The sequence below is a fragment of the Gymnodraco acuticeps genome, unplaced genomic scaffold (genome assembly GCF_902827175.1).
Source record: "Gymnodraco acuticeps unplaced genomic scaffold, fGymAcu1.1, whole genome shotgun sequence".
Lineage (NCBI taxonomy): Eukaryota > Metazoa > Chordata > Actinopteri > Perciformes > Bathydraconidae > Gymnodraco > Gymnodraco acuticeps.
Genome location: NW_022992222.1, coordinates 307,266 through 327,460, shown reverse-complemented (window position 1 = coordinate 327,460; position 20,195 = coordinate 307,266). Strand labels below are relative to the sequence as shown.

The 20,195-nt window shown below is 41.4% G+C and overlaps 1 protein-coding gene and 1 pseudogene across 2 annotated transcripts in view; one reads left to right on the top strand and one right to left on the bottom strand.

The window, feature by feature from the left end:
• The window catches only part of si:ch211-266o15.1 (zinc finger MYM-type protein 4), a 43,843-nt gene extending 39,427 nt beyond the window's left edge, over positions 1-4,416 (top strand). For both annotated transcript variants that reach the window (XM_034205950.1, XM_034205951.1), the window contains exon 29: positions 1,623-4,416. In XM_034205950.1, the coding sequence (XP_034061841.1) occupies positions 1,623-1,758 (136 nt within the window). In that variant the 3' untranslated portion in view covers positions 1,759-4,416. The remainder of the gene's footprint in view (positions 1-1,622) is intronic.
• A 268-nt stretch (positions 4,417-4,684) lies between these two features.
• Positions 4,685-9,244, bottom strand: LOC117539714 (annotated as a pseudogene).
• Between the last annotated feature and the right edge of the window lie 10,951 nt (positions 9,245-20,195).

Here is a 20,195-nt window from a genome sequence, read left to right as displayed (position 1 = left end):
AGCGACGTACATACTCAATACTGTGGGCAATCCCGCCGAGCAATTTGGGGTGAAGTGTCTTGCCCAGGGACACAACGACATGCTGACTGCAGTGGGGTTTGAACCTGTGACCCCCTGATCCCAACACCAAGGCTCTATCCACTGCGCCACACACCTCCCGTATATATAATATAATATAATAATATATAATATAATTCCATATAAATAACCCCTATGGACTAAGTCTATCCTTACAGAAAGCCCATGATGAGGTTGTTTATAAACGACTCTATAACATTACATTACATTACATTTAGCTGACGCTTTTATCCAAAGCGACTTACAATAAGTACATTCGACCAGGAAGACACAACCTTGAAGAAAACAGAATCATATAAGTACATCAGGTTTCATTGAGCCAAACATTTCAAGTGCTACTCAACTGGCTTTAGGTAAGCCAGTCCTTTATTAGTATAAAAGTGCTTCGTTATAGTTCTAACGCTCGAAGTGGAGTCGAAAGAGATGAGTTTTCAGTTTGCGCCGGAAGATGTACAAGCTATCTGCCGTCCTGATGTCAATGGGGAGCTCATTCCACCATCTTGGAGCCAGGACAGCAAACCCACGTGTTTTCGCCGATGGGAACTTGGGTCCCCCTCGCAGCGAGGCGCAACGAGTCGTTTGGCTGATGCAGAGCGTAGTGCACGCGCTGGGGTGTACGGTTTAACCATGTCCTGGATGTAGGAAGGGCCAGATCCATTCGCAGCATGGTAAGCAAGTACCAGTGTCTTGAAGTGGATTCTAGCAGTTACCGGAAGCCAGTGAAGGGAGCGGAGGAGCGGAGTGGTGTGGGAGAATTTAGGAAGGTTGAAGACCAGACGAGCCGCTGCATTCTGGATGAGCTGCAGAGGTCGGATGGCACATGCAGGTAGACCAGCCAGGAGGGAGTTGCAGTAGTCTAGGCGTGAGATGACGAGAGCCTGGACCAGAACCTGAGTCGCTTTCTGAGTCAGCTGGGGACGTATCTTCCTGATGTTGTAAAGCGTGTATCTGCAGCAACGGGTTGTAGCAGCGATGTTTGCAGTGAAGGACAGGTTGTTATCTAGGGTCACACCCAGATTCCTTGCAGTCTGAGTCGGGGAAACAACTGAGGTGCCGATGTTGATTGTTAGGTCAAGAGTGGGACAATCTTTTCCCGGGAGGAAGAGCAGCTCAGTCTTGTCAAGGTTGAGCTTGAGGTGGTGAGCAGACATCCACTGAGAGATGTCAGCTAGACAAGCAGAGATGCGTGCAACGACCTGGGTCTCTGAGCGGGGAAAGGACAGAATTAATTGGGTGTCGTCAGCGTAGCAGTGGTAAGAAAAACCATGCGGGCTAATGACTGATCCGAGCGAGTTTGTGTACAGGGAGAAGAGGAGGGGACCAAGAACAGAGCCCTGAGGGACCCCCGTAGTTAATTGACAAGGGTCGGACTCAGACCCTCTCCAAGTCTATAAAAGCTACAAAAAGCAACACTACAGCTTCTACTATCATTGCCTATGTATTTCTGGCAATATATGCATCAGGACATGCACCAAGTGCCAGTCACACAGTCAGTTTAGGGGAATTTTCTTATTTTTATGTAATGTCTATTTCTGACCCTGCAGTTCCCTGTGGTACAGCTGTCAGCCACTGGAGGGCGCCACTCTGCAGAGCATGCTGTCTCGCATCTTAGCCGTCAGAGAGGTGCACCAGGGGCACGGAGCAGCCTCGGCCCCCGCTGATGACGACGTTTTGCCGTGAGGGGGGGCTCTGCCTGTGATATTCTCCACTGACGTACAGGTTAAAGGGAATCACTGGTGACCCAGCCCCCTTTATTCAGACAAAGACTGACAGGTGTTTGAACTGGGCACACAGAAGAGAAAGACAATTAAGACACATTTGAAGAACATTTCATACGGGATCATTGTGTTTACTTTCCTCAGTTTTCATTCCCTCCCCACATATATGAGTTTACATACTTTGTCATAAGTCTGACAAAGGGATACATTGTTAACACTGTCTCCTTCTTTCATTGTGTCACAGTGATAATTAAGGCCATCATTAGTACATATGGCAGTTCATTTTACAGTTAAGGTCCATGCTGAGCCTGTCAGATCAGCAATAGAGTAGTGCAGGGATGACGTATTTTTGTAGGCCGACCCGGAAATAAACTGCACATGGGTTCCCTCGACAAAAAAGCAATGGGATCTCTCCATAGGATAGCTATTTTCCAAAATCCTATGGAGAAATCCCATTGACTCTGAGACGAGGGAACCGGAAGTGGCAAAATGCTAACTCACTTCCGGGTTTTAGGACTCGTCACTGCACCACTCTATACTAGACTGTGCGAGCAACAAACAGACAAGAGTGTATACGCTGAATCATCTCTTTATTACAGAGTTTAAAATTGATACTTTATCGTTATTGCCCCTACTTGCATTATAGTCTAGTTGCCAGCATAGTGAAACCCGTAAATGTAGTACCCTAGGTTTTATGATAGAAATGTAAAGTACGGGTCCCCAGCACATAGAAACAGCCGGATGCTAACTTGCATATGTTGGGAACACAGTAAGCATAAGTTTCTTTAATTTAGATATATGGCATTATAGCCTATGTAAACAATAGTTATAAAATGGCAGTTTTAACCAGAAAGTGACCATATTTGTACTCCCAGTTTCTATGTGCTGGGGACCCCTACTAAACATTTCTAACGTAACACTTTGGGGTACCTAACATTTCCGGGTTCACAACAGGACTAGCTGGCGACTAAAACATCATAGAAAGAAGAAAAATGACAGATCTTGGTACTGGTATTTAAGGATTGCATTTAAAGAGGCCCTATTCTGCTTTTGTGGGTTCCCCTTCCCGTAGTGTGTTATGTAGGTTTGTATGGTATGTAATGGTCTGCAAAGGCTAAAATCCCTGTGTTCCCAGAGGGAGTTTCTCTCCCACACACCCCCTCCTCCCCTCCTGGCTGAAACACCTCCATTGGACTTTACTTCCGTAACATAATGACACCAATATGTAACATTCACGCTTCTATTGGCTAACGCTCCAACACATAATGCGTGATAAGGGGGGTCTCTAAGTTGTTATCCAATCACAACAGAGCCCTCCAGCTAACCAATCAGAGCAGACAGAGCATGAAAAGAGTTGGCAGAATGAGAAAAATAAAGATATTTTTTAACATTAAAGCATGGAAACAGTAGAGGCACAATATACAAATATGAACCTAAAACCTGCAGAATATGTCCTCTTTAAATGTCTAATTTAATATGTTAGTAATCTGTATATCGGTGTCACCCTCCTTGTAATAAGAGAGGATACTCATAGTGCCTCTCATATTTGTACTATTTTATTATTATCTACTTATGTGATATTACTTTTTTTTTATTTGTCATCCCGTGTGGCCTTATTTCCTCTTTTTTTCCTCAATTATTTCCTCTGGAGATAAAGTAAAAAGTGGCTCATGACCCACATCCACTTTATTTCAGTGAATTTAATCAAAATAGTCCATGTAGGTATTTACAGACCACCTTGATTGATTTGGGATATTTCCAAATACAATTATTATAATGATAACTACAATGGGACCTATACTCTACTCCCCCAATATTATTTTCTCCTCTTTTTTTTGTTCTTCCATTCCATTTGTTCCATAATTTGAAAAATAAATAAATTGGATGAGCGGCAGACAAGTTATTTTTCTATCCCGCTGTATTATAACAAATTGTGTTAATGGTTTATGGTATTGTATGGCTTGTGTTGGCCATACTTACAATCAAAACAATATGACAATTTGCCAAGAGCGGTCCTTTTGTTTTTATTCATCTATCCATCTGAAATGGATGTCTGCTGCAGATAACAGCTGCAATAGAACTCTTATTTTGAAAAGATTCTGATCTTTGTTTTTTTAAATGGCATATATAGATGGAAACATGGACAAAATGTTCCCAAACCTGTCTTGTACTGAACATGAACACCTTTACATCTTGTAATGTCCATTTGATATCATAGACTTTTGGATCATAATTTGGATAATCACTAATTTCCAAAATAGTTTTAACCTTTTTTTAAATTTTCCTTTCATGAGTGGTTCAGAATTCTAGATTTTTAATACAAAATAGTTAATTTGTCCTTTTTTTTAATGGTCATAATGACTCGACTACCCACAATGCTATGTGGTAACACCATGTTTCTTGTAATGCTTTTTTGCCTCAACATTTGACTCATGTTTGATAACAAAGCTTTGTATTACATTGCCGCGGGGACTGATTATAAGATTCCAATCTAAGAGTTCTGTAAATGATATTTCTTAAACCACACACTGCTGAATATCACTGCTGCCGTCTGAAGCTCCGCGGGTCAGATTCTATCGTCATGCACAAAATGCTGTATTTCCATAAAGTGTTAAAAAATCATCGTATTCCCTTCTTTTCATTTAAAATCGGACGTTGAGAGTGTGTGTATGAAATATCAGTGTCTTACAATATTTTTTTAATTCTACTAATTTAATATTAGTAGAGACAATTTATGAAACCGACAAACAAACAAATATGTAGAAGTGGGAGGGCAGAAAGCATAGCTTATAAAGGAAATAGCCCTCCTGTTAGTCATCCAGTTTCAGGATGAAAAAATTATAAATAAATCAGTATATAAATACCCACACAAATAAACAAAATGATATCTACATACTAGACTTTTTTTTAAATTGGTGGTGGTCAGGAGGCAGGAGAGAACTCGTGTTCTTGGCACTGACTAGGACGACTTAATGGTTTCTCCTCCTCATCTCTCTGGACATCTGCAACCAGCTGCAGGGCGGACAGAAGGTGGCAAACAGACAGTCCCTACACATGGTGTCCTGCAGGAAATACAGTCAGGTGAAAAATAGGATTTACAGACTGCATAATTGATTCTGATAATTATTCATTTGGTTTACCTTTCTAAAGTAATTTTTTGAAAAGTAGGGATATCAAAACCCTGAAATAGCGACACTTTTCTTCCAGGACTGAGGTTTTTTTTTTTTCTTTTACCAAAGGTTCACAAAACCTTCAAAATGTTGCTTTCTAAACCCAAGCCATGATTTCCTCCCAACTCTAACAAAGAGTTTAATGTGTGGACCTTTATTGTGTCAGTAGCAGTACTCGAGTTGAGGGGGGATGAGGGGGGATGGCATCCCCCCTGAAATAAAAACGGTCAAAATCATCCCCCTTCTAAAACTGCCATCCCCCCTTTCCATCCCTTATGTAATTTTATCAATGAACGTGGCACTGGTATTACTGCTATTTCAACATTAATTGTGCGCATTTTGAGTAAAATACTGTGAGCGAGGGAGCACGCACACACGCAATGACATTTTTACCAAGTCACTGACGCTATACTATGCGAGTGCCCTAGAGGGCGCCAGAGCGCTGTGATGCGCCTGTTTGATCGATGCCAGAAGCGCAGGTAACGGTCATCACAATGGCCAAGCAACCAGGAGGACAACGCGATCTGAGGGACTTCATATTTAAAAATACTAAAAATAACATTTCAGGTAAGTCAAGAGTCAGTAATCTTAGTCATTACTCTAGTCACCAAAGGTGTAATCTATGGACATAAGCAACAATAACAACTTAGTTTGGAGTTTAGCTACGTTTTTCTCTCGTGTTAGCTAGCTGGTCAGACTCAAAACTGTTGATGAAATGATACCACCAGCACCAGAAGAGCTGAAACCCCTCCTTCAAGCAGTGAACACTCTGGTCATCTCCACAGCTGAGTGTGAACGTGGGTTTAGTCAGATGAACATTTTAACCACAACTAGAAGCTCCCTAGAGGTAAAAAGCACGTCAGCCTTGCTTTTCATCAAGTGTGTTAGCCCTCCACTGAACAAGTTCAGACCAGAGGTATATGTCAAGACTTGGCTTCAAAGCCATTGCTTAGCTAACAATCCGAAAGCAAGAGCCAGAAAAATTGAGACCAAAAAGCATGATTATGAACATCTTTGGAAACTTCTATGAGATGGGGGAGAGTGGAGTAGGCAGCCATTGACAACATTGGTCCTATTTTGTATTATCTGTATAATCTTTTAATATATTTTCATATTTCGTAAACAATTTCAATTTGCACTTAATGCCCTGTTCCTAAAAAATTTCATGAAGAATTTACATAATGATTTAATTAATTACGATACAAATGTAACCCTTTAGATACCAGTTTTGATCGTATACCAGTAACTGCTTTTTTGAAAAAATACACTATAATTCAATATTCTAAAAACTATTTTGACTTTATTATTAGTATAATCAGTTGATCCATCTGAATAATAAACGAGGGACTGTTAACCTACAAGATTTGTACCATATACTTCATTATAACCACATTTTTGTATTCCCTCCCCCCCCTTTAAATTAAAGTGAAAAAAATATTTTGCCCTAATTGTCCTCTGCATTTGACCCTAAATGTTATTCTACTCTAATTCTGAGGTGACTTGGTCAAGAGCAATGAAAGGAGTATCTGAACATCCATAACATGCATGTTGTTTTAGGAGTATAATAATTATCTTTATGCTGGTTGGTCTCCCACCCTCGGCGGGTTATCAGCACAAATGATGTCCCCATATGATAAAATCCACCATCCCCCCTGATTTTTTTTTACAACTTGAGTACTGGTCAGTAGGAATACAAAAAAACACACATTTTCCTAACCCTTAATGAAATTGTTGTTTGTTGAACTCTTGAAAATCTTGAATATCACTTTCATATTTTTGTCGAATCAGACACTCGTGATTGTTAACACTTTCTGGACATTTGCTTATTACAAGTTCAAATCATGCAACTTGACATATCTCCCTAAGTCTCAATGAAATAAAAAATGATAGTGGATCAACAGATATCGCAAATAAAACTCAAATATATATGCCATCTGACACCAACAAAAGAGAATCGTGTCTTACTTTGATGCCGTAGCACTCCCTCATGGAGACCCTCATGGACATGGTGGCGGGAGGGACACAACCAGACATGTCCAACAGGGGGAGACAGAGACACTGCCCATATTCCTTGTTTTTTTTAACAGGCGAAGCAGGGATAGCACCAGTAAGCACAACAACCTTTACCAGAAATAAACAAATACCAGATAAGCAACCGATAAACACACCTATTGTAAAAATGACAAATAGGCCTACCTGTAAGATCCCAGAGACAAAAAAAAACACACAAATATGCACACAATCATTTAAAGGTCCCATGTCATGCTTTTCTGGTTATTACCCGTCCCCTTGTGTGTCATGTAGGTTTTTCTGCATGTAAACGGTCTGCAGAGTCACAAACCCTCAAAGTACACCCTGTAGCGAGTACAACTCTAACACAGAAAAGACGTGTCCATGCTGCCCCAGAACGCCTCGTTGGAGATTTCTCTTTTTCTATTTTTTCCTTTTGGGTCCTATTGACATAACAAAGTCCAAATGGACCAATCCGCGGAGCTCCAACAAGGCGTGTAGGACAGAGTGAATACACATACTATACAGAGATGCTGTGTGAGAAACCAATGTGATTTTGGAACTTTGAACAATGTAAATCTATCTAGTAGACCTCAACAATGGAATTATGATCAGTAGAAATGGCCATGACATGGGACCTTTAAGATACTAATAAATAATTAGAGTAAGTCAATTACCTTTCCTTTCTTAAAAAAATATTTCAGGTTCACTTTTCTTACATTAGATTTGGCTGTGTATTTTTGCTGTTATTTCATAAAACATGGATGAGTATCTAACATTATTATTTTGAAGTATTGAGTTCAAATCGACACATAAGATTGGTAGGTTTGTTGCAAAAAATGACACATTAAATCAGTAAGGAAATGACTAAATGTACTGTAATCCTTTGTGTTTTTATGATGCAGCTAATATCAAAATATGAAAGATTAATGTATTGAAAACTACAGAATAAAAATGAACAACATCTTGCCCTTTGAGTAAGAAAACAATGCCCTTTTGTCACATAATCATAATCATGACTGTGCAGAAGAGATACAAATCAAATATAAACTATAGTTGTAACTTCTCTCATAAAGAAAAGAAGTGCAGATACTTACACTCAGGCACATTTTGAAAGCAGTCACAGATCCCTGATCCCCACTCATCAGAGTTCCCGGTGTCTATCACACGCTGAGGCTGGCTGATGATCATTTTGGAAGTCATGATGGCTTTCTAAAGGAGGAACCAGGACTTAGAGTTCATGTCAAAAAAATGTTTTATTGGTGCTTGTACAAAATACAGTCATATGCAAAGTGGTAACAAATAAATCATGGGTGCTGGCAATACCCTTGCTACAAGATTGAAACAAAAAAAACACACCACATACTTTACGTATTTCATAGTTTCAGTTAGAACGTTACAGCATTTTACAGTATAATAGAATTTGTTCAATAAGATATTGTAGAAGGACACCACTCCAGTGCTGCTCTGGTGGAGGGTTGTAAGCATGTGAGCGTTAGAAATATAATACTAAGCCGAGGACAAAGTATTGACATTTTTTAAGTATGACAGTCATTTATTTGGGTTTTTGTAGACACTGACACTGGATAACAGCCTGCCGATAGATCAGATATCACCAGTATTTGTCATCCCGGAGGGGAATTACAGACAATGTGCTGTGTCATCATTTGAGTGAGTTGTTAGAAAATAAAAGTCAGGTAATTTAAATTGTCCAAACAAAATGCTTTTGTTGTCAAGAAAACCTTTTCCACATTTCTAGAGTTTCTCTTTGATTTTCAATATATTTAGGGTCCAAAAATCCTCTGCCATTTTAATTCTCACATTCTTATATTTCTTTTTTGACAATAACAGTTACATCTTCAAGCCAACCAGATTAATGAAGAATACACACATCTATAAATTGTCAAAGGTTTCTTTCTGACCTATGGATATAAAGGTGGAATAATATTTCATGGCAAATTGCCTTAAAGCAAAGTTGGTGCTATCCATAAAAAAGCACACACACTCTAAATTAGAGAAAAATAAGATGACACCAATACAGACAGGTTACAAATAATAAAAGCACTATATATAAATATATAGAGTAGCTACTACTTATGCATTATCATGATAGTGCCGAGTTAATATCTTACCTGTGTATCCGTGTTTTGAGAGAGCTCTGAGTCGTACATCCTGCAGCCGGTGTCTGCACTGAAGTGCATATCTCTTTAAATATTCAGCTTTTAAACTCTTTTTTTAACATGGAACTCAATGGGAGGAGCCTTCAAATCCTCCTACCGGTCCTTTTGTACTTTTTGGTATCTTTGTAAAGATAAGCTAATTTAATCTGTCTTGAAAGACACACTTTGCTTTGCCCAGGAGTGCGACATCCTTTTCTTTTGTTCAAATCCTGTTTAGACAGAAACCGGATAAGACACCACGTTTTTGCAACAATTACCGTAAAGTAAATGCCATTAAAAAACCAGACTCCTTCCCACTTCCACAGATGGATGACTGTGTGGACCGTGTAGGCTCTGCTAAATATGTCACAAAGTTAGACCTCCTAAAGGGATATTGGTAAGCAAGTTGGACAAGGTCAGGTCTGCCCTGTGGCTGTCAAGGTACAGGACATTATAGATGTCCCAGCTCCCCAGACGCGCCGTGAGCTCCGTCGTTTTTTGGGGATGGCTTGTTAGGACGGGGTACAAAAATACTGGACTCAAATGCGACGACTCATATTTTAATGAGAAAAATAAAACAAAGTTTTAACAAAAAATCACTCTTGCGAGGACAAAACAAAACTTCTTGATTTCAAACAAACAAAACTCTCCTCTCTGGTTTTAACACTGGGTCTCTGGACATAGAAGCACACTGAAAAAAGACGAACTGGCACAAGACAAAGGGAGACAAGGACTATTTAAACATGAGGGAATTGGGAACAGGTGGAAACAATTAGGGGCGGGGCAGACGCTGACGATGGCGGAAAAACACCCAAAGTGAGGAAGTAACAGGACCTGAGAAGAAAGACAAGAGGTAAGTACAAAATAAAACAGGAAATGGGAAAACGAGACATGACATGAAACATGGGGACTAGAGATGACCGACACAAAATAGACAGACAAGACGTGAAGTAACAAGAAAACCTGACTCTACATAGAAACCTGACTAGGCTTGGAATTACATACCTGACTAAACATGAAATGACAGACATAAAACAAACACAACTAACACAATTGACGAGACACCACAGTACTCCCCACTCTAGGGACTGCTCCGGAAGTCCCAGACACTCCTGGATGATCCTGATAAAAGTCAGTGATCAAACTCCGATCTACAATGAAGCTTGCAGGGACCTGTAGAGGAAACTTCTGTGTAGCAATGCAGTGGGAGTCACCGACTCAGGAAGGAGACACGGGAAGAGCAGTAGCTTTGATGTCAAACACATGATGGTTTATTTGGAGTTAACGGCCGGAGGATTCACATCACAAGTCCAAGAGTCAGAGGTTCTGACTTCACGGTAGAGTTGCCACGTCAATTCTGAAGAACTCTACCCCAGACCCATGTATTTAGCTAGTTCAGAGAGCATCATCAACATGCTGCATAACAAGATAGAATGATAACACCTCTATCAGCTGACGCCAACAGGCAGGAACAGGGAGACAAAACACTGAGAGCACAGCAGCCAAGGTTACAGGTGCCTGTGCTCAGTCAGGACAGTTTGAACTGATACACTGGGTCAAAGTTATGGGCCTTGGAAAATATTCCACAACAGTTTCTTCCTTTTTATCAATTTTGATAATCTAAAACCCTTAGTCTAATAATATTTAGTTCAATACTTAAATCAATGGGAATCTTCAGATTTGAGTGTGGACTTACACAACATCAATTACATCAATAACAATCACATTAAGATTGAAACATTCAATCACAATGATTGATACAGCCAATCATAATAGGAAAAATCATCTCTCATCAGTGTTTGATCATCTTTTGTCAAAAGCATAATAATGAACACACATAAAACACAGGTGCACAATGGCTAAATATTTGTTTTTAAACTAATATATTTGATCATTTACCATTAGTTAATTTCATTCATCAAACTATAAAATCAAAACCAGCTTGCCGCTTTAAAGATTTACTTCAAGGCAATCACTAGTCAAAAGCATTTTAAAACTCAGGATCGTAAGAGATCCAGCTAAAAATTCACAGTCAGAGTATAGAATTCACAATGGTGATTTGATCAATCTGTAATCTGCAAAAGTGCAGTGTCCTCAATTTTAGGATTACTTTAACGTTTACTTAAATACGCTTTAGTCAAGAGTAAGGCACTTAGTGAAATCAATACATTCATTTTAGTCAAGTACATTGTTTAAAATCTGAAAAGGAAAAGTTAGGCAAATATTCAAAGACGTTTGTAAAAACCTGGAAAGGAAGGATTAAACATTTTTAAACCTTGAATTATTACATTTGTAAATGCTACCACTGATCTGTACCAAATTAAGTCTATCAAGTATTCCTATTAGCCATACTTACCTGAGCATCTACTTATGGTACTTGGAAAGGATTCTTCTGTGTTTATCTAAAGTTGAGAATATCAATTTCTTTAAATTATACTTCTCTAATTTGAGGATCAAATATGCTACATAATTGTTATATGAAATATTATAAATATTTGTTTTGGGCCAAAACTGAAATTAATCCAGTACTTGAAACATCATGGATAATACATTAAAGAGTAGTGTTGTTAAGCCTGATTGCTGGATTCAAATCCACTAGAGTGCATGTACCTATCCAGAGGGGAGCCAGAACTTGATAGAGCTTGTCGCCGCACAACCAAACGTAATCTTGTGGCGAGCTAAACCCCACATCATTGGGCCAGGCCAGTTGTATTGCTCACGGTTGCGTTGTCCCAGGCGAGCCGTCATCACGAGGTGGGAATGCTCCATGGGGTGTGCGTGTATTCCTTCGGTCGATTTTGTGACACGGACAGTCAGACTCCGCACACCGGTAACACAAACGAGGAACCAGAGAGCATATGGAACCGCTCAGCTGGCACTCGCTCGTGATACCTTGTGTGTAGTGTGTTTTGGTGTATGTAGTGCAAGTGTGGTGCAAGTTGGTGATTAGGACACATCACTTGTTGTCATCTACTTCTGTTGGTGATTAGGACACATCACTTGTTGTCATCTACTTTTGTTGGTGACTAGGACACATCACTTGTTGTCATCTACTTTTGTTGGTGACTAGGACACATCACTTGTTGTCATCTACTTTTGTTGGTGACTAGGACCTTGCAGTGGCTGGCGTGGACCCACGTAGCTCTCTCTCTGACCCTTGGCCTTCAGAGCTGTCCTACTGTAGTTATTGGGTTAACACTTGATAGGGATGTTTTCCTGAGTGCAGACAACTCAAGGTAATGGATTAGCACATTATCATTTAAATACAAAAATAGGATAGGCCCCTCAGAATTATTTGGGAGCCTTCCTGAGACATGCACATGCATAAATGTAAGGTTTGTGTTAGTCATTTAACATGCAAGAATCATAAACTCATCAGTCCAAAGCAGAGAAATGTTATTGTAATTTAAAGGTGAGCTAGTCCCTGCGGATATCACCCCTTCTCAATGATTTTAAATGTTATATTAATTCACCATTTACCGTTTGATAACATATTAGTTTATCAGAAATATTTTCCTCTTCCATAAAACAGGTTTGAGAAATAAATGTTCCAATATAAAATCAATTACTCAATATAATTGATTCTTCCCTCCCTTTTCTTACATATGTCTCATATGAAATAATAACTTAGGAGTCTATTTAAGCATGGTGTAATCTATTAATCGAGAAGACTCAGTATCACCTGTGTGCAGCTTACAAAAAAACCAATTGTGAGAAACATATATTATGCAGGAACTGTATACCTTTGTTAAAAAAACAAAGCATATCTGATTTGGGAGGAAAAGCTTCATCCCCCTTAACATCAACAATTTACAATTTGGATGAAGTGATTACTCATCCAAAGTGTGTGTGTGCTTGTCTGCCCAAGGTTTCAAACATTTGGGACAGCACAGCAGTGAGAATGTTATGAGAACCAATCTGTTGTTTATATTAAACTCGAAGGAAACTAGACTGGAACATTTTAAATAAATCAAAACACTTGCACATTAATTAAATACATTTCACATTTAGCTTGAGCTGGGTTCAATACTTTTCTTTATGGTATTTAAAATTGGGCTCGAGTAGAACCCCTGGATTTGGCTTGCAACACAAAGTGATACTGATCTCTGTAGGACTTGGAAGTGTTATGATTCAAAGTGCCTGTGAAAGAGAGGCCCTTGGAAAACAACACCTATTTTGTAACTGTAATTACTTATTTTAAAGAAATTGCAACATTATACTTTTAAAGAATTGCTCAATTAATTTAACACATTTATTATGCACACAATAAAAACTTCAACAAATATATTGATCCTGGCTTAACCAGCAACCTTTACTCTGTTGTTCATAAGCTCGGTTTCAGAAAACTTGTCAGTAGTTTAACAACTATTTTAATTTTAGTATTGTCTATGGAGACCAATTGGTTGATACTAGAAATAATTTGAAGCAGTTTAATAAAGAATGTTAAACTATTTTTAAAACTGTAATTGAACTTCAACTTATATTAATTACCTGATTCCAGTGGCCAGTTGGAACAGAATAATTAACACAGTTTCCATTTTGCTGCAACAGCGCAAAAGGTTTCAACAACAATTAGTATTATGTCTGAGTCTAGTTCTGTCTTATCTGCTTTGTTTCGGAATGTGTTCAATACATTACGTTTTTATTCATTATTACTATACAATACATAGATTAAGAATAAATGAAAAAAATAATACAACATTGACCTAAAACCAGATTTTGCAACCCTGATCTCCTCAGGCAGGTCTCTGAGGGTCTCGGGGCGCAGGACGGGGCATAGGGTTTATACAAGGTCACAAAGATATCTTAACATACCAGCAATACCATCTAAGAATGGATTATTAAAGCAATATAATCTTATTTTCTTCTTACACCTATAGCGCTCACCCTGAACAGTGTGCTTCTTGTTTACATTTTCCCCTGCACTCAGAGGCAGGACATAAAAACACTTTTTATTTTTCTCAGGTCATTTACTTTTGGTGAGATAACTACAGTTTAGTTCATTTTACCCTGGCTATGGACTGATTAATTATTAGTTGTTACAAAACATACACAAGACGGCGGGACAAACAAATATAGACCCCCCATACAAACAATCAGACAAACAAAACATGAACTCGTAATAAACACCAGCGCGACAGCAAAGCTCTTCAGCTCAATTTAGTCCGGATTTTAGAGATCTTAGAGGGGGTGGGGAATTAGTGGGGCGTCTTCTCACGCCTCACCCTTGTATACAAGTGATTTATCGGTGCCTGAAAGCCGTCCAAGAGCGGTAACTAGCTTATCCTCTTGCGACAACCACTAGGCTATTTGTTTCTAGTGGCGCTGTGCCCCCCCGATCGGAGCCCACAGACTTTTTCCCTGCCCTTTCTCTCCAAACAACAGCTCAGTTGACTGTAGTCCGCGACCAGCCTATATCTACTCGCCATCGAGTTCACCTCAAGGTGAAACACAGTTTGCCTATGCTTGCTTGCCACTACACACCTCTGATCAATTAGCCTATAATTGTATGTATGCACTCCTGACCGCCACCTGCTCCAGAGAGCCGTAGCGCATCGGGTGATGCACGCACTTCGCGCTGGCCCGTCTAACCATGAGAAAAGCGGTCCTAAACAACGAGTGCTTTTAGACCGTCCCGTTTGAAGGACGGTGGTGCCGTGAGTTAAAGCCTATACGCAATAAGCTGTGACTTTCTCCCTCTCAGCCTGCACTGCTCCAGCCCCACACACACACGGGGAGGTTTTACACACACACGCAAGGCTGCAGCTGGAGCCGTGTTTTTACAGAGAGGTGATAGCAGTAAATATCTCTGGCCGCTTATTTTCAACTGCTATGTTTGGCCGCTAAGACCCTCAAAATCCGGCGATTTGTCCAATACAAATCTTTTACATTGCTTTCAATTCACACAGAAGCTCCACTTCACTGATGCTCTTTCTTTAAGGTATCTCTAAACATGAGCTGTGTATGCCTGTATGGCACTTCCGTCCCGAGCAGCATACACAGAGGAAATAAGCCAGGACTGAGTCCCCAGACACTGATTCCCTGGGTTTATCATCCCCAAATGTTCATTAACCAAAAGGAAACGCAGCCGATCAGTTTCACAGGTAATTTTAGGATACCGTCAATCACAGATTCTGGTAAGGCAATGTCCAAATGTAGATTTGAAAATCACACTTACCAGTTCTGTAGATTTATTGGCATCCTGCCGACAACGCCAATTTGTAGAGGAAACTTCTGTGTAGCTATGCAGTGGGAGTCACCGACTCAGGAAGGAGACACGGGAAGAGCAGTAGCTTTGATGTCAAACACATGATGGTTTATTTGGAGTTAACGGCCGGAGGATTCACATCACAAGTCCAAGAGTCAGAGGTTCTGACTTCACGGTAGAGTTGCCACGTCAATTCTGAAGAACTCTACCCCAGACCCATGTATTTAGCTAGTTCAGAGAGCATCATCAACATGCTGCATAACAAGATAGAATGATAACACCTCTATCAGCTGATGCCAACAGGCAGGAACAGGGAGACAAAACACTGAGAGCACAGCAGCCAAGGTTACAGGTGCCTGTGCTCAGTCAGGACAGTTTGAACTGATACACTGGGTCAAAGTTATGGGCCTTGGAAAATATTTCCACAACAGGACCCATTGTCTTTCTTCGGGACCGTAACCATCCCAATCCACGAGGAATTGTTTCTCTCGACCACGGTTACGGACTCCAAGCAGTTTCTTAACAGTGTAGACAGGACCACCATCAACCATCCGGGGAGGCGGTGGGGGCTTAGAGGCGGGCACCAGAGGCTTAACCTCTTACAGGCTTGACCTTACCCACATGAAACGTCGGATGGACCTTGAGCGACCTGGGTAGACGTAAGCGCACAGACACTGGGTTAATCACCTTAGACACCTGGAAAGGCCCCACGAACCTTGGGGCTAGCTTTCTGGACATGACATGAAGGGGTAAGTCTTTGGTAGTCAGCCAAACGCTTTGTCCAGGCCTATAGGATGGAGCAGGTCTGCGATGCCGATCCACCACCTTCTTCATCTGGCTGGCACTGCGCAGGAGAGCACGACGAGCACCTGCCTAGATCCGGCGGCACCGACGGACCATGGCGTGTGCCGACGGGACCGTGACCTCACCTTCATTGGCAGGGAACAAGGGTGGCTGGTAACCATAAACACACTGGAAAGGAGTAAGTCTAGTAGCGGCGTTGGGCAGTGTGTTGTGAGCATACTCGACCCACACCAGGTGCTTGCTCCACGATGCCTGGTTCTGGGAAACGAGACACCGCAAACAGGTCTCCAGCTCCTGGTTGATGCGCTCTGATTGGCCATTGGACTGCGGGTGGTAACCCGAAGACAGGCTGACGGTGGCACCAAGGAGATGGCAGAACTCCTTCCAAAAACCTGAGATGAACTGGGGGCCTTGGTCCGATACGATGTCCCTGGGAAAACCATGAATGCGGAAAACTTCACGTAACATGACCTCTGCCATTTCTTTGGCAGAGGGGAGCTTGGGTAATGCAATGAAATGTGCCATCTTACTGAATCTGTCCACCACCGTGAGGACGGTGGTGTTTCCTTCGGACACGGGTAATCCAGTGACGAAGTCTATGGAGAGGTGTGACCATGGACGGTGTGGAACAGGAAGAGGCTGCAGCAGACCCATCTGAGCTTGTTTGGAGGTCTTGTTTCTAGCACAAATGGTGCAGGCTGCCACATACTCTGCCACCTGTTTCTTCATAGCCGGCCACCAGAAACATTGCTTTATCATAAAGAGTGTGCGTTTAACCCCCGGATGACAGGTGAGCAAAGACGTGTGAGCCCAGTGAATTACCTGTGAGCGAACTGAAACAGGTACAAACAACCTATTTTGCGGGCAACCACTAGGGGCCGGGCTCTCACCATGTGCTTGCTTCACCACAGATTCTATTTGCCATGAAACTGCCCCAACCACACAATGAAGTGGAAGGATGCTTTCAGGTTTTTTGGCAGCAGGTTCAGGATCGTACATGCGTGACAAAGCATCTGGTTTCACATTTTGAGAGCCTGGTCTGTATGACAAGGTGAAGTTAAAGCGACTAAAAAACAATGACCATCTAGCCTGGCGTGGGTTTAGTCTTTTGGATTTTCTAATGAATTCCAGGTTCTTGTGATCAGTCCATACTAGAAATGGTTGTTCCGCCCCCTCTAACCAATGACGCCAGTCTTCTAAGGCTATCTTTACTGCCAAAAATTCCTTGTTCCCCACATCGTAGTTCCTCTCTGCGTCTGTCAACTTACGTGACAAGAACGCACAAGGATGGAGCTTGTTGTCCTGAGCAGACCTTTGGGAGAGCACCGCTCCAACGCCTTCGTTCGAGGCATCCACCTCCACAATGAATTGTCTCTGCGGGTCAGGCACTGTGAGGATTGGAGCGGTTGTGAACAGCGTCTTGAGTCTTTGAAAAGCTTTCTCCGCCTCAGTGTTCCACTTAAACGCAACATGGGAAGAGGTTAGTGCGCAATGGCGCTAAAGTTTCTTATGAACCTTCTGTAGAAGTTGGCAAAACATTGTTGGATCTGTTTCCTGTTTGTGGGAGTTGGCCAATTTTCCACAGCACTAACCTTTACTGCAGGGCTATTCAATTACACATTCAGTTGGGCCAGATTTTATAACAAAAAAATTCAGCTGGGCCAGACATTCAGCGGCCTGTAAAAAGCAGGTAATGACACATTTTAAACCAACACATATTACTGCGATGAAAAACATGCCATTTTTATTCATTGTTCATCTAACAAAGGTAAGTCAAAAAGTGCATAAAAACACAACAAATTAGCATTAATTAAACAGAATCTGAAAAAAATGCACAGTTGTTGCATTACATTTGTTTGCTTCAGAAGTCAAATATTCATGTTTTTTTTTAACCAGGCATATCACAAAGTGCATTTAACTGAATACAATAATAGCAGTCTTAATAAATGTCCTCACATACAAAATAAAATTGGATACATATGACACACGCACATCAAAAAGTGCATTAACAAACAGTTAAAGAGCTCCAATGTAACACAAAGAGGTAGTACTGTAGCAATACTATTTTTTCACTTTTCAAGTAATAACAACAAAATCATGCGTTTTGATCACATTTGACCAGACACATTACAAAGTGCATTTAAATGAATACAAAAAGAACTGTCAAACCCTTCAGTGCACAAACCCATAACAAGGGATAAGGGTAACTAACCTGAATGAATACTACACTACACGTCTACTATAGTAAACTAGGTGCTTACTATCACCTCATGTGTGATTTGTCATCGCTGACTTTCTCGATGGGAGAAGTGACATTTTTAGTTTTGAACAAGAGCAGTGATTTTTGGCTCATAGGATGTCAATGCAATCCTAAGACATTGGTGAAGAGTGCTGTCAGTCAGGGAGCAGCGAGTGCTACTTTTTATTGAGTTAATGTGAAAAGCTTGATTCACATTTGTATGTTGATCCAAACATACTGAGCACACAGATCGCTACTTTCTGAACGTTAGGGATCTGCTGTTTTTTGACATCACTCCAAAACTTCGCTGGCCCGTCAGTGCGCTGCTCTTGTGCCATGGTTACGGATGACTGCATGTCAATAAGTTCCAGTGTACATTTCCCCTCGTCGATGCAGGGGACCACTTCCTTTGCTCTGGTTGATACGTCCCCCTCTATTGCAACAGTGAAGGGGTCTCTGACAAAGCCCATCACCTCTGTGGGCAGAGCAAGTCCATCCAATCGACCGGCAAAGTTATCTTTCAACCTCGCAATGAAATATGTCATCACATCCGTGATTTGTGCCGGGGATGTGATGTTTTGGGGAGCGTCGGAAAATGCAGCATCGGACCCGTACTCAAGTCGGTCGCGAAAAGGTCCAGCTTGACTTGGAATGCGCGCATCTGCTCCACAAGATCAAAGACCGTTTTGTCTCTGTTTACACTTCAGAGTTGAGAGAGACATGTTTTGGAGTTGCCATCATCACCGTTACTAGCAGCACCACGAGATGCACTTTCAAAAAACGTGCTGCGTTGTGGTTTAGTGGTTTCTATGCAACGCGGAGTGTTGCGTTCAGGGTCTGCACTAGTGTAGGAATTTGGCTACGGGAGGCTGGGCCACTCGGGAGTTGGTTCTGGGCCGCATCTGGCCCGCGGGCCGCCATTTGAATAGGCCTGCTTTACTGGATCCATCTGAACATGGTTTGCGGTGATGATATAACCCAGGAAGGAGACCGTCTTGGCATGAAACTCACATTTCTCAGCTTTGCAGTACAGTGGATTCTCCAACAGTTTCTGGAGTACTTGGCGGACATGTTGAATGTGAGTCTCCTCATCCGGTGAGAAAATTAAGATGTCGTCAAGGTAGACGAAGACAAACTTGTTGAGAAAGTCCCTCAACACATCATTGATCATACCCTGAAAGACACCTGGAGCATTGCATAAACCAAAAGGCATTACAAGATATTCATAGTGGCCACTCGGAGTGTTGAACCCTGTCTTCCACTCATCCCCCTCCCGAATTCTGACGAGATGATAGGCGTTTCTGAGGTCCAGTTTGGTGAATCCTGCAACAGTTCAAACGCTGAAGACATTAGTGGAAGGGGGTATTTATTCTTGACAGTTATTCCATTGAGTGGACTATAGTCTATGCATGGACGGAGAGAACCATCTTTCTTGCCCACAAAGAAAAAGCCTGCAGCCGCAGGTGATGACGACGGTCTAATGAGTCCAGACTTAAGGGAAGAGTCAATATACGTCTTCATGGCCCTCTTTCTGGTACAGAGATGGAGTAAAGCCGACCTCTAGGGATCGGAGCTCCAGGCAAAAGGTCAATAGGGCAGTCATAAGGTCGATGAGGTGGTAGCGAAGTAGCCTTAGTTTTGTCAAAAACCTCTTTTAAGTCCAGATAACATGTAGGCACTCTAGACAGGTCAGCATACTCTGACTTGATGTCAGTGGTAACTCTATTGGGTTTGTCTGTCTGATTAACAGACTGTCTGGAGTTCCCAGGGGAGGCTAAGCAGGTAACTTTACAATCAGGAGCCCAGTTC